At 38.7% G+C, this 27,774-nt stretch overlaps 1 protein-coding gene across 2 annotated transcripts in view; it reads right to left on the minus strand.

Moving 5' to 3' along the window:
- Positions 1-27,774, minus strand: part of TDRD7 (tudor domain containing 7) — a 108,897-nt gene that overhangs the window by 31,884 nt on the left and 49,239 nt on the right. For both annotated transcript variants that reach the window (XM_072596729.1, XM_072596730.1), the window contains exons 6-10: positions 27,084-27,305; positions 15,001-15,589; positions 13,510-13,696; positions 4,698-4,809; positions 2,984-3,186 (exon numbers count right to left, since the gene is read on the minus strand). In XM_072596729.1, the coding sequence (XP_072452830.1) occupies positions 2,984-3,186; positions 4,698-4,809; positions 13,510-13,696; positions 15,001-15,589; positions 27,084-27,305 (1,313 nt within the window). The remainder of the gene's footprint in view (positions 1-2,983; positions 3,187-4,697; positions 4,810-13,509; positions 13,697-15,000; positions 15,590-27,083; positions 27,306-27,774) is intronic.

Here is a 27,774-nt window from a genome sequence, read left to right on the forward strand (position 1 = left end):
CCAGAATCTCAGGGCAGTTTTCCTTGATAATTTCATGAAAGATGATGTCTAGGCTCTTTTTTTGACCATGGCTTTCAGCATCTATTTTCCAGGTCAGTTGTTTTTCCACTGAGATATTTCACATTGTCTTCTACTTTTTCATTTCTTTGGTTTTGTTTTATAATTTCTTGGTTTTTCATAAAGTCATTAGCTTCCATCTGCTCCATTCTCATTTTTACGTTATTATTTTCTTCAGGGAGCTTTTGGATCTCCTTTTCCATCTGGCCAATTCTGCTTTTTAGGGCATTCTTCTCCTTGGCTTTTTGCATCTCTTTTGTCATTTGGGTTAGTCTATTTTTTAAAGTGTTGTTTTCTTCAGCATTTTTGGGTCTCCTTTAGCAAGGTGTTGACTTATTTTTCATGATTTTCTTGCATCACTCTCATTTCTCTTCCCAGGTTTTGTTCTACTTCTCTTATTTGATTTTCAAAATCCTTTTTGATCTCTTCTTGGCCTGAGACCAATTCATATTTTTCTTGGAGGCTTTGGATGGAGGAGCTTTGGTTTTGTTTTCTTCTGTTTGCACACTTTGGTCTTCCTTGTCACCAAAGTAAGATTCTAGAGTCTGATTCTTTTTTCGGTTTTTGCTCATTTCCCCAGTCATTTACTTGACTTCTGAGCTCTCTGTTAAGGCAGTCTCTGTTTCCAGTGGGAGTGGGGGGGTATACTGTCAGCTGCTTCACTCCCCCCAGAAACAGTGGCTCCAGCTGCCCCAGGTGCTGCTGTGGCTGGCTGCCAAGTGTTTCTCCGCCCCCTCACCTTCACCCTGGGGCTGGACCACTCCACTCTCCTGTACTGGTCCCACAGGCTTTTCCACTGACCTTACAATTTATCCTCAGTATTTTGGGGTCATGAAGTCTGGAAATCATCACAGGTATGAGACATTCAGTCTCCCCAAGGCCAGCTCAGGTCCCCTCTGTGCACTCATGGCCCATTATGGACTACACTCTGCTCCCAGTGTGGCATGTGGCACTTCCTGGCGACCTTCTAGGCTGTCTTGGGCTGGAGATTTGCTTCACTCTCTCATTCTGTGGGTTTTGTAGTCCCAGAATTTGTTTAGAGCCAAGTTTTACAGGTATTTGGCTGGGCTTGGCGGGGAACTCTAGAAAGTCCATGCTGGTACTCAGCCACCTTGGCTCTGCCCCCCTGGATAGATTCACTTAATGGGCTGACCTCATCTAATTGCATTTTTGGACAATTAATGTTCTTTATGAACTCTTTTAAGAGGTTGTAGATGTTGCAAAGGAAGTTTATAGTGGTTTTGGTCTTGATTCAATTAATTTGATAGCACACAACAACAATAACAACAGCTGGCATTTATGTAGCACTTCAAAGTTTACAAAGCACTTTTACAAAAATATCTTATTTAATCCTCACCACAATCTTGGGATGCAGGTGCTATCATTATTTACATTTTACACAGAGGTTAAATGACTTGCCCAAGGTCATTAGAATGCCAGTCTTCCTGACATTGTTTTACTTAGCTGACAACAAATGGAGTTATCTAGAGAAAGAATTCCCTCTTCCGTTAGTATTCTGCATTGAATATCTGCCCTAACACTTTGGGGAGCATTTTTCTCCATGGTTCACATTTAATTTGAAATTGCTAAAGGATTACTGAACAAAATTATCCCTTTGGTTACGTTTTCTCATTTCATTTCATTACTATTATTAATAATAATCTTTTTTCTTTCCTTTTTGGTTTATTTTGTTTTCACTTTTGAGTGGGAAAAAAACATCTGAACATTCACCATCTTTTTTGATAAGATTCAAAGGGTTCATTTGCTATAATAATGACAATTCACACATATAATGTCTTAAATTTTGAAAAACAATATATACATGTATGTAAAATATAAACAAAAAGTATATATGTGTATATCACAAATATGCCTTTCTATCTCTCCTTTTATGCATATAAGATCTCATTTGATCCTCAAAACAACCTCATCGGAGAGTTTACTATTATCTCTATTTTACAGATGAGGGAAATGAGGCTGAGCTTAAATGACCTCCCCTGGATTCAGAAAGCTCCTAAGTGTTTGAGAGGGAATTTGAACCCTGAACTTCCTGACTCTAAAACCAAGGTCTACCTACCAAAGGTCTGCCTACCACACCATATAGCTGATGAAAATAAACACAATAGGAGCTCACTGTGTTCATTGCACCTTTCAGTTATGTGATTCTGAAGATATGATCCCCATGTGGTTTTTCAAAAGACCACTTGTTCCCTTCTCATCTTAAATCCTTCTAGAATACCTTCTACGTGTGAAATCACTCTCATAACTTCAGGGATGAGAAAGGAGGTACGTATGGGGGAGTGGTTATTGATGCCCTTACAATCACCTTTTCTGGTAGTTTTTTTCAGTTGTTTATCTTTCCCTATTTCAGATCTCTTGAGAATCAATTGTGTCACGTTCAGAATGTATTTCTTTCTGTCTAAATCTTTATCTATGCATAGATACATAAACAATATGAGTTCATATACACATATACATATACATATTTGGTCTAGTCTAGTTATTCTTCTATCTTTAAAAATTATTTAGCATTTTAAGTACTATTTCCACTTCTTTACAGATCATATGATAGACAGATATTAGATTCCAAATGTAGTAGAATTTATGAGAAAAATAGTTAATACTTGAAAATTTGCATTGGTAAGCACCCTTTCTGCCCTTATAGTGTATTCTATTGTTTTTAAAAACCCCAAACAAGTTTAAATTTGGGTTATTTTCTTTAGAGTTTTTGAATTGAAAGCTTAATTTCAATCCCAATGATCAACTATATTCCTCTACTACCAAATAGTGACACACTAAAAAACCACAATGTTCATGGGACTTTGCAATTAAGATAAAAAAATCAGCTCATGTTATTGGTCAGCCTAAAGTGCCCCGACTCGCTCAGTTCACAAGCTGATGATGACAATGGCGGCCCTCGCAGTACCTGAAGGTGCGCCTCCAGCGTTCTGTCACAAAGCGCTTTTAGACAGGTAGCGTTGATGTTGATGTCGTCCTCGCCTGATGTATCGTACAGGACCACAAGAGGAATCTCAGCTTTTTCCAGGATTTCTACGGCAAATATCTTCCCGCAGGCTAAAGATTCAACTACCTTCACTAAACTAGGATCATCATTAAACACTTCCAACCCTGAAAAACAATTGAACATTTTTTCAGCATTTATTTACCAGCTTAACAAAGACTATTTCACTGTAAAATTCTTAAATTTTAAATGGACTTCTGTTATATGTTTTCACCATTATTCCTTATTAAAGTTTTGTACAAAAATATGCTACACTATAAAAACTCTTGATAATGTTTACCCAGAGAAAAAATTCCAGGTCAATGAGAAAAATCTGATCAGCAGACCCATCACACTGAGAGAAACAGATTTTTCTTTAATTAGTTGTAATACAAATAACTATATTTGAATTAAGGAAGTTGAATGTGTCACAACCATTGATGGGGTTGGTCACATTTCCTCCTCCCATTCTATGCCTCTGCACCAGTCATATCCTTTATTCCCAGCCCATTTGTTAAAACAATGAATGTTCTCTTCACATTTGACGCAATAAATTCCAATTTATCAAGAAATCAAACAACGTCAGAGAACATAGATTTTAATTCTGATTCTGCGACACTATCAAAGTGGCCATTGGCAAACCACCTTCCCCTCTCTTGGAACCTGTTTCCTAATCTGCAAAACAAGAGACCTGGACTAGACAATCTCAAAGTTCTCTTCTAGCTCTAAATGCAATGATTCTCTGAGTCAATCTGTACACTTAACTGATAATACTGTGTTAAGTGTTCCTAGTGATAACTCCTGCACCAACTTTGGGCTCTACCACTCAGCTGGTTAACAGGTATTTCTTTAATAAGGAAAATACGGAAGCATGGAAATTTTGTCCACAAGCGGATAAAATACAATGTATGAAAGTGTCATAAACTAAAAAAAAAAACCTATGAGAACTTATTAGTAGTTCCACAATTACTCAGTGTATACAACCAGTAGTCATTGGCCTGTATGACATATATCTTTTAATTTCAACTGTTTTAAAGTCAACTGTACTTACAGAGACATACTAGAACCTCGAGATAATGCTATAGAAGTCCCAGCTGAAAATCACCCAAGAGACAACCAGCCCAGATGCAAGTGCACCCCCTCTCCAATGTTTTGTGGGCTTTCTGATATTGTATGAAAGATCTATCACTTTTCAATGAAATAAAGCTAGTATTTTTATAAAGGTGCCATCCAAGGGGAAATATGAATACTCTTTTCTGTTCATATTCAGTAATCATAAGAGATGTCAAACTATTCTAAAATTCTATTCAGTTCCTTAACTCCTTTATTAGTTATATTTCTGTTAGATTTATCTAGGATATAATTGGGGCATAATTGAGATCCCCAACTATTTTAGTTTTGCTATTTATTTCTCCTTATAATTGGATTAACTCTTCTTCAAGAACTTTGGAGTAAGGTCATTCAGAGAGACAGAGAGAGTATGGTGTGTGTGTGTGTGTGCGTGTGTACAGACACATATACACATATATTACATACAGTACACACACACACACACGTATATGTACAATGCACTGATATTGTTTTATCCATGGTACCTTTAAGCACATTGCATTTTTATCATGTTTAAGAGTTTGCTTACCTGCTAATTTACATTTTGTTGCTTGGAAGGAGAGCAAACCAAATCTTGGGTTTAGTCTGTATACTTTGGTCTTTTCTATAATCTCACTGAAACCATAGTCAACATAGCACACCTAATGATGAAAGTGAAAAAGAATATTTAGACAATTTTTTCTTACCAGTTCCTTAAAACTTTACAATAATGTAGGCTCCATCTTATTTCAAAATCACATTTTTTATTCTTCAATTAAAGTTAAAATATGGCACCAGAACTAGAATATCCCAGGAAAATTTAACTATGAGAGTATGATTATTTGGTTTCTAATACCCTTCTGAATGACAGGTCAGAGTAATCATTTTACAAGCATACATGAATGGGGATAACATTCTCTGACCATTACTCTTGACTTCCTCATACCATAATATCCTCTCCCTTCTCCCACAATCAGCTTTCCCTCTTTGAGTTCCAATTTCCTGAGATCTTCAGTCCCTAATATCCTCTTTTGCTCTTAATGCAGGCAGTACTCTCTGTTCCCAGTGGGGGCAACGAGCCAAGCAGCTGTATAAGAAATGAATTAATGAATGTAAAAGCATTTCTTAAGAACTGCTATATATCAGGCACTATACAAAGCATGGAGAATACAAAAACACAAACACATTTCTGTCCTTGAGGAGCTTATATTCTAATAGAGAAGGACAACATACACATATATGGGCAGGAAGAGGTTTTGATCAGGACGTCACGGAGTGATAATTTTACTTGTCCTTTGCAGGAACTGTGACACTGATTTGATCTCTATTTTCAGAGCAAGCAATGGGAAGTAAGGACGGGTACGGGGAAAGGTATGAATTTGGTGGCATGGCATGATGATGGCTGGAAGTCTGAATCACTGGGCTAGGTATTAGGCAAAGTTTGAGGCTAGAAGTAAAGTCTGGAGATACAGAGAGCATTGACAAGAAGATAAAAAGGTAGGGGATATATAATTAGATAGTTGGATTTTTGCTTTCTGAGCAGATAGTATCCTATCATGACAAACTGTGGAAATAATATTTTGTATAAATTAAACATCTAGAACCTCCTATTTGTGTTGGTCCTTTGTTGCCGAAGAAGTCTATACCATCAGAGAAATAATGACATGACCTGCACTTGACTTTGTGTTGAATGAGGGAGGGCTGGCAGGTCACCTCACTTCACCTCCAGAGCCATCTGAATTCAGTCACCTGATATTCCTCAGGATGACTGGAAATGGCCCAGGATGCACTGGGAGACCTTGGGCCCTTTAGGCCAAGGTCTTTGCAGGTACTCACTTAGGGTGAGGTAACGCCCATTCATTGAATAGGCCTGTTGAAGAAGTAGCCAGGACATGGGCCCTTTAATGAGGCCACAAAAAAGAAAGATATCAAGAACCTCTTACTACTTGGGCCTCCAAAGCATTGTAGGGGAACAACAGGCAATTGCCATAAAGATCAGGTAGGAGAATTACCAAAAAACCCCCAAAAGTCTGAGGATCTGGCTCCATGCAAATGTCGAGGGCAGTGAGAATTTTGGGTAACCTGCATATCTGTATTTCTATCAAAACTAAGTAATGCTGACAGATCAGATGCCACAAAGGGCAAAGTTGTCTCATTCTGGAGGAGGATGGGCACCATGATGGGTTATGAAGTCATAGGCAAAAACTTGGGAACCTTGGGAGAATAAGAAGTACTTCCACTGTCACTATAGCTGAAAGCTGAAGGAAAGAAAGAAAGATCTGGGAAGTGAACTCCTTGTTTTTAAGAAAGAGCGTTGGAGAATGGGGCTTGGATTTCAGAGTGACGGCTTAAAATACAGGCATGAGGGGCCGCTGGCCAGGGATGGAGCATATCTAAGAAGGCCCAAACAAAATACCTGCCTGTACTTGAGAATAGGACTAAAAAGGTTTCACACTGAAAAGAAAGGAAAATGTCTACAGAGTGACCTAGTAGCAGGTACAACAAATGAATTAAAACAGTGGAAAAAAGAATCAGTAATTCTCAGGAGAAAGATTCAAGAAGAGATCTGGTGTTGAACCATAGGCTATATATATATATATATATATACACATCTATATATAAACGCACAAATTATAAACCATAATAAAGATGAACAGAGAGCCTTACCACAGGGAAGCAAATTCATGTTCATAGGCTATCGCTGAGAGTTGGTAGACTGGGCACAGAAAAATGGGGGAAGAAACATATGTGATATTCTCATGGGAGTACACGATTGACCATCTAATTAAAAGAATCAGATAAGGAATCTGGAAAAACAGTTCACAAATCTAAACTGGAGGTATGATATAGTAGTGATGGGAAACTTCAATAATCCTGATCCCCTTTTGGATCATGCTCTCTTCCTAAAGCAAATAAACTTTTAAAATTATGACTTTAATTTCATCCATAAAAGGTAATGGGAAACTGGAAGTTTTAACTGATTCTGACCAACAAGGAGGAAAAGACTGCTAAGGTTAAAAAAATAAAACAAAAAGATAATCTTTGGAGTTGATGACTAAATTCATTACAGAAAGAAAGGAAAAGTCAGGCATAGCTATGTGTATGCTAGATTTTGGAAGAGATACCTAAGGATGCCGAGAAAGGACTGATAGGATGTACTAATATTCTTCTGGTAAAATCAAGTTCAAGAGGGATAGAAGAATGCAAATGTGAGAACAGAAGCAGATATGATTCCACCAAGTAAAAAGAAGAGCAACTTCAAGTACATGTAGGAGATGAGAGAAAGGCAGGTAAAAGGATTTAATTCACCAAACATTTATTAAGCACTACAGTGACAGAGTCCTACAGGGACAGGGCCAAGAGTGCTGAAGCTGAATTCTTGTCAACAAAGTTTCTTTTTTTTTTTTAAGTTCTTTTGAATGTCAAAAGAGGAACAAAGAAGGTCAGAACAATATGACCCTTGCTCAGGGTAGAAGGAGTAAATTTAATGATCACTAAAACCCAGCATAGTTTCAAGGAAATGTCACCTCATTATCTAACAAGGTAGCTAGTATAACAGTCAAATGTTTAGAAATAGTATACTTAGAGTTCAGCAATACATTTGACAAAGCCTCTCATGGTATAGCTGGAGCCAAGGAGTAGAGAAATGTATTAGATAATAGTATAATTTGGCAGATTTGGACTTGATTGAATGGCCAGACCCAAAGAGTAGTCATTAACAGGTCAATGTCAAGTTGTAGTGCTCTCTCTAGTGAAGTGTCGGAAGGACCTGCCCTTGACATAGTATATACCAATGACTTGGATGAAGTTAGAGAAGGTCTGCTTGGGAAAAGTGGCAGATGATAAACTAGGAGGAAGAGCCTACTCACTGAGTAATAGTCAGGATTGAAAAAGATCTTATTACACGAAACTATGAGCCAATCTAGTAAGATGAAATAAAACAGGGACAAATGTAAAGTTCTTTATTAGGGTAAAGAAAAAAGTAAGGTCTGAGATAGGTGTGGCTAACCAATAATCCAGAAAAAGCTAGAGATAGTCAGGTCAACATCAGTAAACAGTGTGACACAGAGGCCAAAAAAGCAAATTCTATTTTAAGTTGCAACAAGACAGGCATGGTACTTAAGTCCATTCCAAGGTAGTGAATATTCCACTGTATGCTATGGTCTGTATGGTCAGATCAAACAGAGTACATAGTGCCCAATTCAGAGTGCTCTATTACTTAGGAAAAGGACAAGATGGTTTCTAGAAAAGACTGATAAGTATAATCATAAGAAAAGAAACCATGTAACACAAGGATCAAGTGAAGGAACTAAGCATGGTTAGCCTGCAGAAGGTAAGACTTACTGGCTCTCAACAAGTATATCAAGGGCTATCCAGTGGAAAAGACTTGGATCTAACTGACTTCAGTGGGAAGAAGCAGATAGCAGGTGGACAGTGAAGAAAGACAGGTTTAGGGACTTGATATAAGGAAGGATGAGGGAAGGAATGAAATAAGCACTTATTAAGCATAAGGAAATAAGCATTTATTACTCCTATTATGTTCCAGGAATGGTAGTAGCACCAGGGATATACAAAAAGTGCATTTGGCCAGAAAAACCCAGTCCTAGTTCACAAAGAACTCGTAGTCTAACAGGGAAGACAACATGGAAAAACTTATTTACAGGTAAGATGTGTATGGGAAAAATTGGAGACAATCAATAGTGGGAAAGCACTAGCATTAAGGAGAAACAGGACAGGTTTCTCACAGAAGGTAGGAATTTATCTGGGACCTGAAGGAAGTCAGGAGACCAGGAGGGAGAGATGAGGAGGGAGAGAATTCCAGGCATGGGAGACAACCATTTAGAATGCCAGAGTTGGGAGATGGAGTACCTTGTATGAGGGACAGCAAGGAGGCCAGTGTCACTGGACTGCAGAATATTTGGAGGAAGAAAATGGAAAGACAGTAGGAAAGGAACAGGATAAGAAGGGCTTTAAAAAGTAAACAAAGGATTTTATTTGATCATGGAGATGAGAGGGAACGACACTTTTGTGCATGCCTTTGTGCGTGCTTGGGTGCATGCATGTGTATGTGTGTGTGCTGTTTCGTGGGATAGTCAGACTTGCATTTAGGTGTGTTCATCCTTTGTTGCCGAAGAAGACCATACCATTCAGAGAAGTAACAACATGACTTGCACTTGACTTTGTTTTGAGTGAGGGAGGGCTGTGCAGGTCACCAGCCTCACTTCTCCTCCAGAGCCATCTGAATCCAGTGACCAGATATTCATCAGGATGACTGGAGATGACCCAGAATGAGGCAACTGGGGTTAAGTGACTTGCCCAACGTCACATAGCTAGTGAGTGTCAAGTGTCTGAGGTGAGATTTGAACTCAGGTCCTCCTGACTCCTGCACTGGTGCTTTATCCACTGCACCACCGAGCTGACCTGCATTTAGGAATGACCACTTTGACAGATGAGTGGAGGATGGACTGAATAGGGAGAGACTTGGGGTAGACAGATCAACTAGAAGGATATTGCAACAATATAAATGTGAGGTTGTGACAGTGTCAGAGGAAAGAAGGGGACATATGAGGTTGCAAAGGTAGAATCAACAGAATTTGGCAACTGTTTGGATGGGGGTGAGAAAGACTAAGAAGTTGAGGATGATATCAAGGTTGCAAGCCTGAAGGGCTGGATGATGGTAGCCTAGACAAGAAAAGGGGAAGCTTCTGGGGGAGAGATAGGAAATTCAGTTTTGGACATGCTAAGTTTAAGAGGTTTATGAGACATCCATTTTGAAATGTCTAACGGGGAGTTGGAGATACAAGACTAGAAGTCACAGCTGGATAAGTAGATCTGAGAATCATCTACAAAGAAATGACAGCTGATGAGATCATCAAGCATGAGTTAAGCCATTGGATGCCTTTAGTCGCCTGCACAAACACTCCCAACTAATACAATGGATAATCAAGATCGAAGTACTTAAAATACATAAATTATCATTATCGTGTTGAAGGATCTTCCTCTGGAAAGAACTGCATAAACACAAAGCTAATCTCCACAAAAGAGTAGCTATGTAGAAAAACAAGCTGTGATTTTCTAGACTTAGCCTAACAGCCTAGGTGGTGAAGGAGAGAGTGTTGGCCTTAAAGAGTCAGGAAGACAGTGGTCCAAATCCTGTTTCTGACACACATAATTGCTGGATGACTCTAGACAAACCACTAGTCACTTAATCTCTGTCTGCTTTAGCTCCCTCATCTATAAAAGGATGAGGATAATAATAACACCTACCTCCCAGGAGTGCTGTGAGAATAAAATGAGATAATGTTTGGAAAATTCTTAGTAGAGTGTCTGGCACATAGTAGATGCTTAACAAACTCATCCTTCCTTCTTCCCTCCTAAACAGGTAAGTCTTTTCGTAAAAAAGAAAATGGCCAAACAATCAGGGAACTTGGATTGTATGTTCACCTCTGTTGTGAGGCACTAGAACCAAGAAAAAGGGGAGAAATTTTAGAACAAAGGATTTAAGTCGAATTAATGTTATGTCCAAGACTCAACTTTCTTTGTACTTAGGAAGTGTTATCAGAAACAAAAACAGTGCTAATATTCTATGTAGTAGAATTTTTTTTAATGTGTAGAAGAGGGTAGCAGCAGAAAATGTGATGAGTAATAAAAAGAAATGTTGATGTGAAAATTGAAGGCTACTTGGGAAGAATTTTGACTGATTCTTAAGACTTCTGGTTAGGATGGTGGGACAAGTCTAATTCTCCCATGTGTATTTCAGCAAAGATCTAAAAGTAGAATCAACCAAATAATGATAAAAAAAAAATCTAAACAAGGAATGGGGCAAATTATCTTTCATAAAAGAGGCAAGAGAAAAGTTTTTTCGGTGGAGGGGAAAAGTGAAGCTTACTTTCATCACATTTGGCTCAAAGAAGGAATAACATGCACACTCAATTTAGTATTGAGTAGGATAGGTTTCGTGAATACTTCTCAGATTGTAGTTCTTCTCCCAGGGGTGAGGTAAGACTGAGAGGCTCAAGATTACTATATTTTTAGAACAGAATAATTCCATATAAGGATATAAAACTGTGTAGTACATTAGGGTCTCAATGATTGGATAAAGTTTACCTAATTCTTCAATGTCTTCATTTCAAAAGGGATTGGTTAGATTTTGTGTCTAGAATGTAAGATCATATTCTCAGCTAATGAGAATAATGGTCAGTGGGGGGGGGAGGGACTTGCGTTAGAGTCTATATAAATCACTGCCCTTTCCCTGTCTTCGGCTTTCCTACTCCAGGTGAACTGCTGTAGGATTGTCCAGATTCTCGAGAATCGAATAAATCTCTTTTCTGTCATCACTTTGAGAGGCCTCTGAGTAATTGATTTATGTAGGGACCTGAGCCATCCCACACAGTATGAAAATCTATCTTACACTACAGTAAAGTAGGGGAGAAGGGGATAAGAAGGGTGGGGGGTAATGGAAAGGAGGACAAATGGAAGAAGGGAGCAGTTAGAAGTCAACACTCTTGGGGAGGGACAAGGTCAAAAGAGAGAACAGAAGAAACAGGGGGCAGGATTGGTTGGAGGGAAATATAGTTAGTCTTACACAACATCTATTCTGGAAGTCATTTGCAAAACTACATATATATAGCCTATATGAACTCCTTGCCTTCTCAGTGGGGATGAGTGGGGAGGGAGGAAGGAAGAGAAGTTGAAACTCACAGTTTTAGGAACAAATGTTGAGAATTGTTCTTGCATATAACTGGGAAATAAGAAATACAGGTAATGGGGTATAGAAATTTATCTTGTCCTACAGGACAAAAGAGAAGATGGGGATAAGGGAAGGGAGGGGTGTTAGAAGGGTGGGCAGATTAGGTTGAAGGGGTAATAAGAATGCTTGGAATTTTGGGGTGGGGGGAGGGGAGAGATGGAGAGAAAATTTGGAACTCAAAATTTTGTGGAAATGGATGTTGAAAACTTAAAATAAATAAATAAAATCTAAACAGAAACCACAGTAAGCACCTTTATTCAGCTCAGGATGGCACAAAAAGATAACCAGAAGCCTGTGGGACAACTGTACAAGGAATATCTATGATCCCAACTAAACAAATCAGAAGCCTGTCAGTATTTGGACCAGTGGTGGTCCCAAGGCATGAGAAAGCCTGGAGTGAAGAGAAAGAGAAGCCTCCTCCAATCTAGTATTCACTTCCTTGTCAATTTTCCTATAGCATGAATCTGAAGATGTCACTCTAGAGCTCAAAAGCCCCACTGCCTATTTAATATGAATCCTCTAACTCCTCTTCTAACACTCATGCTACTAAACTGTTATCACTATATGACTAAAAACACTATTTGAAGAAAATCTAAACAAACTCCAAGGCAAATCAATAATTAATGCAAATGTTTTGATTATGTAAAGAGAGGAAACAATTAATAAATGAAATTCGAAATGCCAAACTGAAATACTGCTGGAGTTTCTGGAAACTTTGTGAATCTCAGAGGCTTCTGGATGGCACATGCATCAAATAGGAAATATCCTGTCCTCATAGCAAAAAAATTCTGGATTTTGCTTTTTAAAAGATGACCAGCAGTATTTTTTCCCAGGTAAAAGGAGAAAAGAAATAGAAGTACAGAAATTAGACTTAATGATATAAGCTCTTTTGGAAATTCTGAGAACCCCAGTTAGAAAGTAAAGGGAAAAAGGAAGTTCAGAACCCATTTTTTAAAATGAGGAGCACCTGGCATCAATGCTTAAAAGGTGACCAGGGCCACATTCAGATCCACCTCTACATAGAGATTAGATGGACGGCAGATGTAGAAGGAGAGAGGAAAGCTGGGGGCTCTCAATTAAACGACTGGAAAGATATGAGCAGTAGAAAATGGAAACTAAAGAAGATCCCTTGCCTACTTACAGGGTAATCAGAACAAGTAACAGCATGAACCATTTCCTAATTCACTGACAACGGATAGACAAGGAGTTATCAAGGCATAGTAGATAGAGAGCCAGCCCGAAAAACCTGTGCTCATTTCCTCTTTATGAAACATATTGGCTGTATCCTCTGTGCCTCAGAAATCTGAGCAAATGACATCTGCATGATAGACGGTTCCTCAGTGGAGTTCCCTAAACCAATAAAATCATAGGTCTAGTTCTAAAATTGATACTCACAGGAACATAATGTCTAAGATAGAAGTGCAGAACTTGCAGCCTTGAGGATGCAGGTTCCTGAGTCCTGGACTAAGAATTCAGATATTATGAGAGTGACAGGGACAACTTTTTTGATCTACTGAAAAAATTACATATAACAAAGCAGGTAGTGAACAAATTTTTGCATTAAAATGTTATTAAAAATCCTCTAAAGTGTTAAGAGTAAAATATTACTTGCCTTTATTTTATTATCTTCTATTGAAATTATCTGTGCACGCAGCCAAGCATCTTCCTCAGCATTTACAGCAACCAGTTGTCCAACATTTACAGATTGTACTGATGTCACTTTAGGATTCTTACTATAATATTCTTTCATTTCATCCTCCATTAATTCTTGAGCAGCAGAATAGTCTTTGCCTACATACCTGCATTAATCATAAGGAAAAGGAGAAAATGAAATAATCCAAAGGAGAATACACACAAACTGCTCATTTTACTGTACTTTCTCCAGGGCCTTTCTTGGTCCTCACTCCATTCCTTCCAGCAGCAACAAAAAACTTGATAAGTCTTAATAAGGATTTGTCTCATACCAGTAAAATGCAAGCAAACTGCCACACAGAATATAAAGAAATCTTAAGAGTAGGGGCTTCAGAGGCCATTTGGTTCTTACCCTAAACCCAAATTATGAAACTCATCTACAATATCCCTGACTAATGTCATTTAGTTCCTTCCTTGGAGACTTCCCCAGCAATCAAGTCACTCTTCTCCTGAAACAGCCCCAAAATGTGCTTCCAATGCGTCAGGCTACTAATTGGTCATGACAACTAATGACAGAGACAGAAAAGTGTTCTGACGAAACATCACTATCAGATTTGAGCTAAGGCTAATGGAAGTGATTTTTCATGTGTGCGGTGAGAAAGAGCCCAGTGGAAATCGGGGGAATCCAGTACCACATGCAAGCAAGGTCAAAAGAAAGTTCATTTTGAAAAGCAATTCAATTCTACCAAGAGAAAACAAAGTCTGAAGCACACAGAATTCTGCATTTTCTGCCCCTACTCAGTGACCCAGTAAGAAAAATTACAACGAACTCCTGATTCAGAGATGATTTGTATTCTGATCATTCTCTTTAAAATGAAATTCCTGACATCAAGATCTGTTTTTTCATAGCCTAATTTAGATTGGTTCCTCTAAAATCTACTATACTCAGTTACGGTGGGAAGGTTATAGTTACCCTACTGCATAGATTGCTGTCACTAATACCAATCCTATTTTTCTGCCAGGGATCATCTTGCTTGCAGTCATTACCAATGTCCTACATTTATAGAGGGAATAGTAACTTCTCAAGATCAACGACACTTTGTAGAATTTACTGTCACTTCCCTTGTAGAATTTCCTTCCTTCTTTGTTTGTAGAATTTACTGTCACGACCTCCTCCAGAACAAAAAGGCAGTAAAAATTAATTTAAATTCTATACCATATGCCTTTCCCAGTCTAACATGTGCTATCTCATGAGGTAAGTAGATGAAGGGAAGGATCCTAGAGACTACCACTTGAATCTGCACAGCAAAAACGAAGATGTTGTTGGATTCACTGGGATCAAAGGGGTCATGGAACCTGGCATCCTACTGGTCAAGTACTGCTGACATGGCCCAAAAGCTTTAGATACAAATGAGAACATTTACACAAGAGAAACAATTGAAATGATGAAGAATGATAAAGCAATACTTGCCTGATGACAACTTCATTTGTGTTGTTCAGTTCAACTACCAAAACTGATGGCGATGGCTCGGTTGGGATGATTAAAGGAGGAACAATTATTTCTTCTGTGGAAAAATCAGAGTTTTCTTCTTCTATCTGCAAATATTCTTGTTCAACCATGGATGTGATATCATCATTTGTCATTTTTTGCTTTGTGTCATTCAGATTCTCAACAGTGCATTTCGGTAGCTTTGCATAAAGAATGGCCTTCTGAGGATTGTCAGAAATGTGGTCTATAGTGCATACATCCGACAGCAGGTCAAGGTTTTTCAACACATCTTCAGGGAATTTTAATTTGTACATGTCCTCAAATGCTTTGGGGAGTGCGTTTGCCCAAAGACCACTTGAATATTTCACTAACAGCTCTGCAACCTTCTGCTTAAAGTCATCATCAATGGAAGCTGATCCAACTTCTGAGAATTCTTTTGACAAAGACACTTGTTTTGGAGCTGGTGGCTGGGACTGAGGTGTTTTTTCATTGTCTGTTTCACTTTTCAAAAGCTGTCTTCTCTTAGCTGGATAAATAAGCACATCCTGTTGACCACCACTGTAAAGTTTTTCTACCTTTAAAACATAAAAAAAGAAAATAACATCTTTCAATTATTAATAATAATCTAAATTCCATTTTGTTCATATTTTTCAATTTATGCAAGAAAATGTAAAAGTTTATCCATAATTATCCTTTATTGCTATATGCCTCAGTTTCTGTGTCTTGTACAGGGCACCTTTAGTCACTTGACTAATCTATGAATCAATTATTTATTTTGAAGACCTAGACATTTCTAAATTTAACAGGACAAGATACCCATTTGACATAAGACAAATATGATGCATTTGGTATCGTAACTTACCATCTTTCCAGACTCATTAATGTACACACTAATCCTCTTCACACTAGCCAGATTTTCCTTTAGAGTGAGCTAGGGTACACAGTGGATAGAGTATTGGGCCTGGAGTCAGGAAAATCTGATTTCAAATCTAGTCTCAACCACTGTATAACTGTTTGACCCTGGGCAAGTCACTTAACCTCGGGTTGAATGAGGATAACAGAACCTATTATTCTTGTGAGGATGAGCACAGAGCCTGGCACGTGATAAACGCTTCGTACATGCCTGTTTCCTTCCATCTCTGCGCCTTGGCATTGGTTGCTTTGTCACCCATACCTGGAATGCATGCTTTCCTCACCTCTGCTCCTTTAAAATCCTGAGCCTCCTCAAAGACTCAGCTGAAGAACGATCTTCTTCATGGAATCTTTCCTGGCTGCTCCTCCCTAGCTACCAGTATCTTTCCCCAACAACTGCCTTACATAAGTTTTGCATATATTAATATTTCTATGAGAAATGCTTTTATCCACTGCACGGCCTACCTAACATCACTAACAGAAATATACTCCAAGGAAGTCAAAGATAGAAGTTCCATATTCACCAAAATGTTGGTGGCAGTCTTTTCAGTAAGAGCAAAGAACTAGGGGGAAACGTAGATTCCCAATCGAATGGGCAGTAGCTCTACAATTTTTAGTACATATATGCAATGGAATTATTATTACAGTATAGGAAACTAAAAAATACAGGAGCATGTAAAAGCCATGTAAACTGATACAGGCTGAAATAAGCATAACTAAGAACATGTACCCAACGTAAGTGCAAAGAACAAAACCTTAATAAAATGCCTTGTGATTATGATGACCAAGTTTGGCCTCAAAGCAGAAGAGAGAAGAGATGTGCCATTCTTCCTCCTTTTACAAAGGTGGGTGCTGTGGTTTTGGAACACCACAAAACTGTCCGGCTCAGGTGATGTGCTGGTTGGTTTGCTGACCTGCCTTTCCCCACTTCTTTATGGTTCTTTGTTTATAGAAACTAGTTGTTTGGGTAAGGAAAGGGGAAAATTTGAAAATGAAGGAGATATGAAAAACAAAAGAGAGCAATACATTAAAAAAAATACTTCTTATATCATGAATTTTTTAAACTTGGGATTTAAAAGTATTTCTTTTAAAGTTCATCAGAACTCAACCTAAATCTTTGAAACACATTCATTATAATAGAACTTCACTTGTTCAAAGATTAACTTCCTAGCACCTTCACACATGGAGAACAATTCTGAATGAAGAAGTATGAGAAAACTGCTTTTGATGGTGAAAAATACAGCTCCTATGCAAATGTGGACATGGGCTCTGCAATGATTATAACTTGTTAGAAAGGTTAGTGCTTCCCTTCTTTACAGAGGAGCAGGGCAATGGGAATACACAACAACCAATCAGAAGGCTTTCTGAAGCCTAGGTGGCTGCTTGACATATTGGTAATCCTTTGCAAGTGAACTCTAGATGAACTTGGAGATGCCTGCAGAGGTCAGACCAGCGTTGAACATCTCAAGGGCAGCAGCAGCTGCAAACTTGAGACTTTTCTTACTCCCTGGCTTATCATTCCTACAGATGTCTTCTTCCTCAACCCCCTGTTCCCCACCTGAAAGCCTTGAGAAACTATATTCTCTCACCCTTTTCCCCACTCCCTGTGGAACAACTGAGAACTCTCTCTCTGTGTTCCCTTGTGAGTTTTCTTTTGCAAGCTCTTCTCCTTTTTTCCCCTATAAGCATTTTTTCATTAAATTATTTTGTTTTCAGTGTTCTACAATGATTTCCATATATCTTAGATTTTTTTACCCCTCCCTCTCCTTCCTTCTCCCCTCCTTCCCCACTCCCCCTGAGACGGCATACAATCTTATGTGGTGTACATAAGTTCTACACATACATTGCAAGCTCTTCTCAAACAATAAATGCTTCTGTAATCTGGGATCAGACTGTTTCATTTAGAGTTTCCTTTTTTGGGCCTGGGGTATTCCTTTAACACAAATAACATCAGAACATTACAAAACAATCTCCAAATCTCAAAGATTATGCTGCATTGATTGGTTTTTCAAGTGAAAGGAGTATTCTACAACATATTAAATTCTATTTCTACTATTATTATCTATTTCTGTTATTATTAAATTCTAAATTCTATTACATTCTATTAAATATTAAAAAATATGCCATCTCTTCTGTACTAAAACTAAGAAACAGAGAAGTAGCAGGTGACCAAAGAGACAGAAAACAAAGTAGCAGCCAGAAATGGAAAGAAAACAAACATGAAAAGTAGTGGCAGCGATTAGAAAGGGTTGATGGGAGATCAGAAGTGGCAACAGAAACAGTGAAACTTTATCTTACTGGGCTGTTTAGATCCTTTCTTCTTTGATGACCAAGACCCATGGCCTGAGTTTGTCTAGACCCCAAAGAACATTCTTTCTGAATAACAAAAACATATATGTGTGTGTGTGTCCACATACACATTTAATTTTCCAGGAAATGTTTATTACTCTGTTTGTGGGGTCATAATTTTTGCTATTTTGCTGCTAAAACACTTGTAGCCTTTGCAGCCATTTTATATGGCTTTTACTAGGCAACTTCCTGGATCAGGCTTATATCTCCGGCAGCCACAAGATGGTACTTGTTTTCAGTCTGGTGACACTGAGTTCAGAGTCCACTCAGTTTGGGATCTAGTAGGAAAAGTGCTGTAGATAGAGCCAGAGGACGTTGGCTCCCAGTCCAGCTCTGTTATTACCTGTGACTTTATCACTTTGTGTCTCAGTTTCCTAACATGAGTGAGCTAACTTTATTAGAGGTACCTTTCAGCTGTAAATCTATGATCTCAGATCCTGAGATGTTCTTGAAATCTGGAAAAAAAGTCCATCTTTACCATTCCTACGTGAATGTAGTCGATTATCAAAATGGAAGTGGAGTCCTGACCAATCAGACATCTCCAGAAGACTTGTACAGTTCAGTCACAGTAATCACTGACACAGATTATTCTCTTCAGACATTACATCTAAATAATCTTAACACACAGTTGATCCCAAATGTCTGTTGAATTGATTCTGTTCTGTCATACTGGGACCTTTAAGAACTTCAGAGACACCCACTTCTATGAAAATGACTAAATATTAACACTTGTATTCTAGTTATTTTGGTATATTTTATCTCCCATACACCACAAGCTTTGAAGGCAGGGACCATGTCCTGATCATCTTTATGTCCTTCGTAGTACGATACACATTTGTGAGTAGACGCACAATAATATATGTTAAAATATGGAAGTAAGCTTCTATGATTGAAGTAATTCAGGATACAACAAGGAGTCAAACACTGGAGCACTGTGCTAGGTGCTGAGTGAGATAGAAAGTTTAGCAAAAATAGTCCCTGACTTTATGTTTGTAAAGAGATAAGAAAAACAAAGATAGATATACTAAGTGCATTACAAGTTAAAAAATGAGTTGTCACATTTGAGCCTAAGGGGAAAGGTCATGGGGAAGGGATGTGGAATCAACTACAGTTTCAGGAAGACGTAGCATTTAAGTTGACTTTAAAGTATGGATAAGAATTCAAAAGCTAAAGACAGGGATAAAGGACAAGGAAAAGTATAAGCAAAGGAATAGAGACAATAAAGTAGAGCTTGTATGGGGAAGGGGACAAAAGTCCAGCCTAAGTAGAATAGAATATAAGAAAAGAATTAACATGAGATAAGGTTAGAATGGCGTGGTAATGGCAGAGTGCCTTGCATGTCCAAAATGTGTTTGAACATTACTCAATAGGAAAGACCCTTTGGGGTGCATCCACACTAAAAAGCGAGGAAGAGAATGAAGAGCAAGTGGGGAAAAAAGGATAATTAGAGAAGTTGGAAGAAAACCAAGAACATATGGTAAATATCTGAAATGAAACAAAAAAAAGAGGAGCTAGTAGAAAGGACCAAGTATGATTAACAACAACAAAAGCCACTGCATTTAGGAAGTAGGAGGTGACCTTTGAAAAGGCAGTATCAGAAGAATGGCAAAAACTAGACTACAAGGGATTGAATGATTGTTGTTCACATTTATAAAGCTTTTGAAAGTGTTCCATACACATTATCATATCTGATCTTTGAGGTTCAAAGGAGTTAAGTGACTTGCTGTTGTCAAACAAAGAATTCAAATCTTGGTCTCCCCAGACTCCAATCTAGCACTCCATCCACTAAGAGGGAATAGACAATTTTCTTTTCCACTAAGTTTATCAGGGAAGGAAAAGTGAGTGACGGAAAGCCAATTATTTGGGAGTACTATCTCAATGCTGACCTTTTTGGTATTTGTGTTTTGGTCTTTGTCCCCATAGTAAAATTCTACGATCTTTTCTTTCCTGCTTCGCTTCTTACTCATGATGATGAGGCTTGGTGTGTTGTGGCCTCTGACTGTTTCAGCTTGAAGCTAAAGTGCTGCTGCTCACCTGGTGCTCAACTGACTGACGTAAGAAAGCAGAGGCCAAGTGAAGTCTTTTTCGTTTTCCTCCGGATTTACCCTGGAGCTAGCTTGTTAAGTGTGGGGGAGGGGTGGTCTGGCCACAGGACATCTCCTCTGCTGAGCTAGAGCATAGGCAAGCTCAGTGGTTGGTGTTTCCAGCTGCCCTAGTGTCTTCCTGTTTCCCCTGGTGCTGAGTCACGCTTGGGGTCCTGGTGTTGAGGCACGCTTGGGGTCCTGGTGTTTGCAGCTGTGGGCTTCACCCCCCTGGGGTTCAGAATCTTCTCCTGGTTTGCTGAGGTAAGGCTGTCTGGGACAGCTCTGGTCTTGTACTGGTCCCCTCCTTAGCGATTTTCCTAGCCTCACAGGCTAAGAGACTGTTTACACCGTTTTTTCCCAGGGAGATATTCTCTGGGCTCTTCAAGGTCAACATGGGGAGGAAGATAGCAATTACCAATCACTTCGCCATCTTGGCTCCTGGACGAAGCCAATTATTTGTGAAAGAACATTTATTTAAGAGAAGGAAAACTTTTTTAAGTATTGGGAAGACTAAGACTATTTTGTAGACAGATGACAAAGTCTGACTGAAAATGTTTCCAGAAGAGCCAAGAGGGAAGAGGGTTCAAGGATTAGACTGAGGAGACAGGATGTAGCTTGTGTAGGGCACAAGCAAAGGAGAATATGATGTAACTGTGGAAATAAGTTGTGAGAAATGCAAGCAAGCACCTGAGCAAGTACCTTTCATTTTAATCAAAGAGGTGGGAAGCCAAGTCAATCGCTGCAGAAGTGAGAACAGCTGATGTGGTATGCCGTGAAAATCAGCTCAATTTTGATACTTTCCCTACTGCAACTAGAAAACTCCTCACAGGACTTTCTCCAGTGACATTTAAGAGATCTAGAATAGGACTGAAGCACAGAGAGTTGAACATTTATATAACCCAGGTCTGTAAGTGCTTCACAAATATTCTCTCTCTTGATCTACACAAAATTCCTGAGCAGCAAGGCTATTATTCCCATTTAATAGATGAGGAAACTAAGGCTAAGAAAAGTTACTTGTTTATGGGACAAAGGGGAGTTCAGTTTGGAAACGAATGGCAGGAAGTGGAGGAAACAAGGGATGTTACGTACTACATATAGAAGTATTAAATTTGCAGACTATAAGGTAAATATTGGGTACAGATAGAGCCAAGTGAAGCATGATCAAGGTAAGAGGGAAAAACAAGGGAGAGGATGCGAGACTTGGCCAGAGGACTGAGTTCAGAATGAGACAGAAGAATAATTACTCATTGATTGTGAATGGGAGGATCAAATATGGGAGGCTGTGATTAGGAGGTAGAATATCAAAGCTATGTCCTTTGGGGATAGTATAACTGCATGAGATGAATGAATAAAAAATACATTTATTAAATGCTTAGTGTGTTCAAAGTACTATTATGCAAAGCTGTGAAAATATAAATAAAAAAGAAGATAGTGTCTGCTCAAGGAATTCACAAGTTCTGATAGGGAAATAATACAGAAAATCGTAGTCCTAGGACACAGCAGCTAATGGTAAGGCCTCTTCTTTAAAGTGAATTTCCAAAGATAAAACCATCACGCTTCTGATGCTGACCCATTTCCCAGAGCCAAGGCCTTTGGCAGTGAGACTCTCCGTGTTCTTCAGGAGCTGTAGGGGCTGCAGCAGTTGCACAAAATAGCTCCCAACTTCTTTCCTGCCAGGGGTTGTTTTCCTTGACACTGGCTCCATGGTCAGCAGCCTAGAGGGGCACTTTTGTGCCCAGTCCTCTAGGGCTCAGTGTTGTCTCCATCAGCGTCGTGGGTCACCTAATTTGGCCGATGCTCCTGTCTACTTCCCTCCAGGGGCCTTTGCTGCTTAGTCTAATTTAGCTTGTCTGTCCCCCCAAGGTAGAAGTTGGTCAAGAAAACATGGTTGAAGTAGGGTAGAAAAAAAAGTTATTAGCCTTGAGGAACCAGATGAATTATGTTGTCAAATTCCTACAAGATCATAAATAACAGGAGACTCTGAGAACTGGAGTGGGTGATAGGGACGGATGAACATGAAAGCCAGGCACTGAAGCGGAGAAATTAAGAGTAACCTGGAAACTAGAAGATGACATCAGAGACAGAAAGGGGTGGTATAAACAATGTACAGTCCTCAGAGAGGAGAATTTATTGAGCAACAGCAGTAGAGAACTGGTTTGGAAGTGACACTGGATGAAAATGGGACTGAGGGTTCAAAGTAGGCTTCTTGCTCTTAAAGAGGGGAGGGGTGGTGGTGGTGGGAAACTGGAGACCATGGCTGAGAGACCAGTGCAACGGAAGCAAAACAGAGGGGCATGCTCTGTTAATGAAGAATTAACCCACTCCAAAGTTCCAAATATGACTGAGAACACTGGTGTTTCGCTCTGTATTTCCATGAGGTTTCTTCCCCATGAGTCCTTAGCCTCTTGATTGAGGGAGCTGGGTTTCAGAGCAAAGGGAGATGAAAAGGCTGCCAATCCAAGGACGGGTGACATCTCCAGACAGCCTCTGCTCCTTCACGTGAAATGGGCATGAAAAGTAATACTCATATCAGTCAAACCTATGAAGCCCCATAGCGATGCTATCGACAGTATGTTATTGCTCTCTCCCATAACAATTAAATTGGATTAGACAATTAAATGGATTAAAATGAAAACGTCCATTTTGTGTGTTAAACTTGTTAACCACCCCTCTCTGGATCTTTCTTCCCAATAGTCTTCCTTGGTGCATTCACACTTCCTTCACCAGTGACATTTGCTTTTCTCATCAGGCTAACATCACTTCATCTGGGATAAGACTCAGCCTTCTTCTCCAGGGCTTATTGGGCCCATCCCAATTAAATTAAAGCTGCTTTGTTTTTAGGGTTAACTTCAATCTTTGTGAGAAATGGGGAACCATAGCATCTCTTGGTTACCACTTCCTCCAGATAAGACATTTCACCTCAATTCAGAAAAGGTAGGTAAAACAAGTATTTTTACAACTCAGAGACCACTTTAGAACAACTCTAAAGTGAAAATAAAAGTACAAACATAATGGATTTCTCATGTTCCATCTTAGGGACCCAATCATGAAAACCTGTTATGATCTGAGGTTGTTTAACACTGAATAGGTAGTATTTATACAGCACTTTAAAGTTTGCAAAGAACGTTACAAATACTATCTCATGTGAACCTCACAACAGAGTTGGGAGATTGAGTGTTATTATTATCCGCATTTTACTGATAAGGAAACAAAGGCACAGAGAGATCACATGACTTCCCCAGGGTCAAATGCTACTAAGCATCTGAGGCAGAATCTGAACTTGGAATGTGACCATAAGCAAATTTCTCTCTGGTTTCAGAATGCATTTTAAAGAAAGTACACTCATCAGCTAATTTTCTAAACCATATCCTGGCTCCTGTAATCTAGTTTTCTATTTCTGAATCTATCAGCACAGTGTTTTACAAAGGACGTGACAGAGCAGCAGAATTTGCTGGTGGTTTTCTCTGCTCTGAATGGCCCAGTTCTTTCTCTTTTCTTTACCAGTGGGTACACAGGCTAGTTTTTCTTTTTTTGCTGTCAAGTGTGCATTTATCCACAGAATGCCCATCTGCCCTCCAGAGGTCATGATGGTTTCAAGCTAACACAGTAAGGTTTGGACTTGGAGGAACACTCTAAATACTAGCTACCACCAAACCACTGGGGTATCCTTCAAGCAGAGTGGTATTTAAATAAAACTGGTTTTTAAATAAAGTTGACCTGTTTCATTCTGTTAGATGTTGAGATGAGAGTGGTTGTGGCTGACGTTCTAATCACAGAATCATGAGACAAAGGGCTGAGACTATTGGATTACTAATTTTTTAAAAAATAAGTTCCATTAGAAGTTGGGTCCAACATAATGAGGAGGTTGGAGGCGGGTTCATGCTACTATTTCTTCCTCCTCAACCCCTGGTACTTTGTACTTCTATTATTGCTTAGCTCAAACCCTTTATATTTGTACAGATCTTTTATTTTATTAGACTGTCTGAACCTTGAGGTCAACTTTATTCATCCTTGCAACCTCTACAACACCCACCATGGTGCCTTACACACAGTAGGTGCTCAATACATACTTTCAGAAATAATAGGACTTATATAGTGTGAAAGCAGTGGAAAGGACATTTAGAAGGATCCTATGGAACTTTTCTGGGCCACATTTTCCTAATCTGTAAAATGAGGGGGAATGGACTAGAATTCAGACAGCAGATGATCTCCAAGGTACCTTACAGCTATAGCATTCTGTTATTCTAGTAATGAACTGATGAAGTGTTTGATATGACTGATCCTTCATTTTTTCTTCTTATTGCCATCATCTCTCTCATCTGACATAAAAAAGTCAATAGGCCATGAGTCTTCCATTATCTGATCTTACGTTGATCCTTTTAATTTATGCAACAAGGAATTAATAAGGCCACCTTCTCCAGAGAGCCCTCCTCATAGGGCTCTTATGTAGAATTTTATGTTCTAGTTCATCAGTATGTTTACTTTCAGCGTTCCTTTTCAGATGCACATTAGATTTTTGATCTTTTATGTATGCCAACATGAGAGCTCCTGGATTTAACTTTCCTGCCTCATACTCCAGCAAACCAAGTATGTATTTCAATGGATTCATGACATTATCAAAGTGGGATTTTTACTGATTTTACCGATGAGTGGGACATTTACTGATGTAGGTTGCAAAAAAATTGCTTTTTTCATCTTGCACAATTCTTGACGAAATCTTTCATAAAGGATCTACATAACTTACTGGAGGGACTTTCTCTGGTTCTTTTAATTTTTTGGTGGATAACTGGCTATCCATCTATCATCTCTTGCCATCTCCTTTTCTAGGTGCAAAAGTAATCAATGCATCCTATTTATAGCCATGCATCTCTTTACTCTCATTTGGGACACTGGCAATTTCTATTTTTCCGAGGCTGTGGTATTCCACGAACTAGAAGAATAGCAAAGCATTCTAATTTCTTAAATATGATCCAGCCCAATCACTAAATCTGGCCAAGTTAATTTTTCATTTGCAAAACTTGTCAAAGATATATACAAATGGATTAATTCAGTGATCGCAGTGCAGTCTATAACTGGGATATGAATGTGTTCTTCACCTACCTTGGTTTTCCAGTACGGATGGCCAGGCCAAACCATGCAATCATGGTTTTAGGAGTATAGTAGCACTTGATGTAACTAACACAATGTTATCCATAAAATAGGAGCACTTGGAGAACCTTACTGTCTATATCAAACCCAACTTCCATTTGCACTTAATAGAAGATGTTTTTCAAGACACTGATTTTTATATAGTGAGCATTTGATTTTCACCATTTTATGCTGTGTTGGAAATTGTTACTCAAGAAACTGCTGAAAACAAAACTATCATTGTAAGAACAGTTAGATATTAAGAATCATATATCGTTCAATCAATCAGAAATCATTTATTAAACACTTTCCAGGTTTCAGGCACTGCAATAGGTGTTGGGGATACAAAGTCATATGTTGAAGTCAAATGGAGTCTATTCAGACAAAGGACTGAAAGACAGGAGGAAAACAAGAAAGCAGGAAAAGGAGAGGAAGACTAGGAATATGGGTCCTGAAGTAGAAGTCTATCCAAACAAGAAGGAAGGAGTGGGTGGAACAGCTGACACTTGGAGAAGGGGGAAATGGGAGGGATCATAGATTGAGGGATCAGTTTCAAACAAAACAAACTCTAACTAAGGATGTACAAAAAATAGTTACAGTTCCTCTTCTTATGGCAGCAAAGAACTGGAAACAGAGGATGCCTATCAACTGGGGAATGGTTGAACAAGTTATGGTATGAAATGAGATGGAATACTATTGTGCTCTAAGAAAATGATGGATGCTTCAGAGAAACCTGGAATCACTTATCTGAACTGATGCAGAGTGAAATGAACAGAGCCAGAAGAGCAATTATATAGAGACACCAATACGGTAAAAAAAAAAAACAAAAAAAACCACTCTCAAAGAATTAGGAACTCTCATCAGTGTAACCACAAACCATGACTTTGGAGGACTAATGATGAAACATGTTACTCACAGCCAGATAGAGAACTAAAGGTCTCAGAGTGCAGAATGAGACAGAACCAAGAGAACAATTTATACAATGACAACAACGTGCTAAAGACAAGTAAGAGAAACCTGGAAAGATTTGTATGAATTAATGCAGAGTGCAGAGAACAGCACCAAGAGAACCATTTATACAATGACAAAAATATTGTAAAGACAAACAGTCATGACATTAGTCAGCATAATGATTCCAGAGAATTCATGACAAAACATGCTCCCCACCCTCCTGACACAGAGCACTGAGAAGTATTTTTTGGAGGGCAGACACTGCCAATGCAGAAATTAGTTTTTCTTGACTATACATATTTTTAACAAGGGTTTTGTTCTTCTCCCTTTCTCAAATGGGTGGGTAAAGAGTGATATGAAGGACAGAAGGAGAATTCTTGCTGATTTTAAAAAAATACAATTTAATTTTTAAAAAGTTGACAGAGATTTTCCAAAATGGATACTGTTATTAGTTTCTGTACGTTTATGTTCCTCTATCAATCACAGTGTGATAACATTTGCTATTTATCAATTTCAGATATGCCAACCTTGAAACACTGTCTCTACAATGTTTTGTACTCCTTGGACAAAAATGGATATGGCTGACCAAGTATCATTGCTCTAACATTTGACTTGGGGAGATGAGGTAAAAAAGAAGAAAACCTACCGTGCAGATATGAGGCCAGTGTTCAAAGTGCTGAAAAACTCCTTGGTTAAGTTCTTCTTTGTACAGGTCTTTGTAAAACTGTGGAAGCTTTGATACCCAAATGCCATTGTTATGCTTGTTTAATATCTCCTTAATTCGCATCTGAACCTCATCCATTTTATAAGTGTTAGACACAGGAGGCATGATGTTTGTTTTTTGAATAGTCTCATTTAAATTATCTTCAAAGCAAAAGATTGAAAAAATTAACCAAAACACTCAGTATTTTGTCTAAAGATGAAGGAAAAAAACACTTTTTTTTACCCAGTACCCTACCTAGGACCACAAGATCATAGACTTAGGGCTGGAAGGAAACTTAAAGACCATCTGGTATAACATCCTCATTTTACAGATGAGGCAACTGAGGCCCAGAGAGGTTCAGTGACTTTTCCAAAGTCACACAAGGCAGTGTTAAGTTGCAGATGTAGGATCTGAACCCAGCTCTTCTGATAATAAACTCAGTCTTTCCAATCTATCGCTCATCTGTCTACAGCTTCTTTTGCTCATTAGTCTACTATTTCTGTAAACACAACTAAATATGGGAGGCAGAAAGATTAAGCTGCAAAGGAGAAGGGCAAGCTCATTTCACCTCCACATCAGTCAAACAGGTTGGAGTAACCACCAAAAGGGGTGTTCTCCAAATAATAGTTA

This window comes from Notamacropus eugenii, chromosome 3 (assembly GCF_028372415.1).
Source record: "Notamacropus eugenii isolate mMacEug1 chromosome 3, mMacEug1.pri_v2, whole genome shotgun sequence".
NCBI lineage: Eukaryota > Metazoa > Chordata > Mammalia > Diprotodontia > Macropodidae > Notamacropus > Notamacropus eugenii.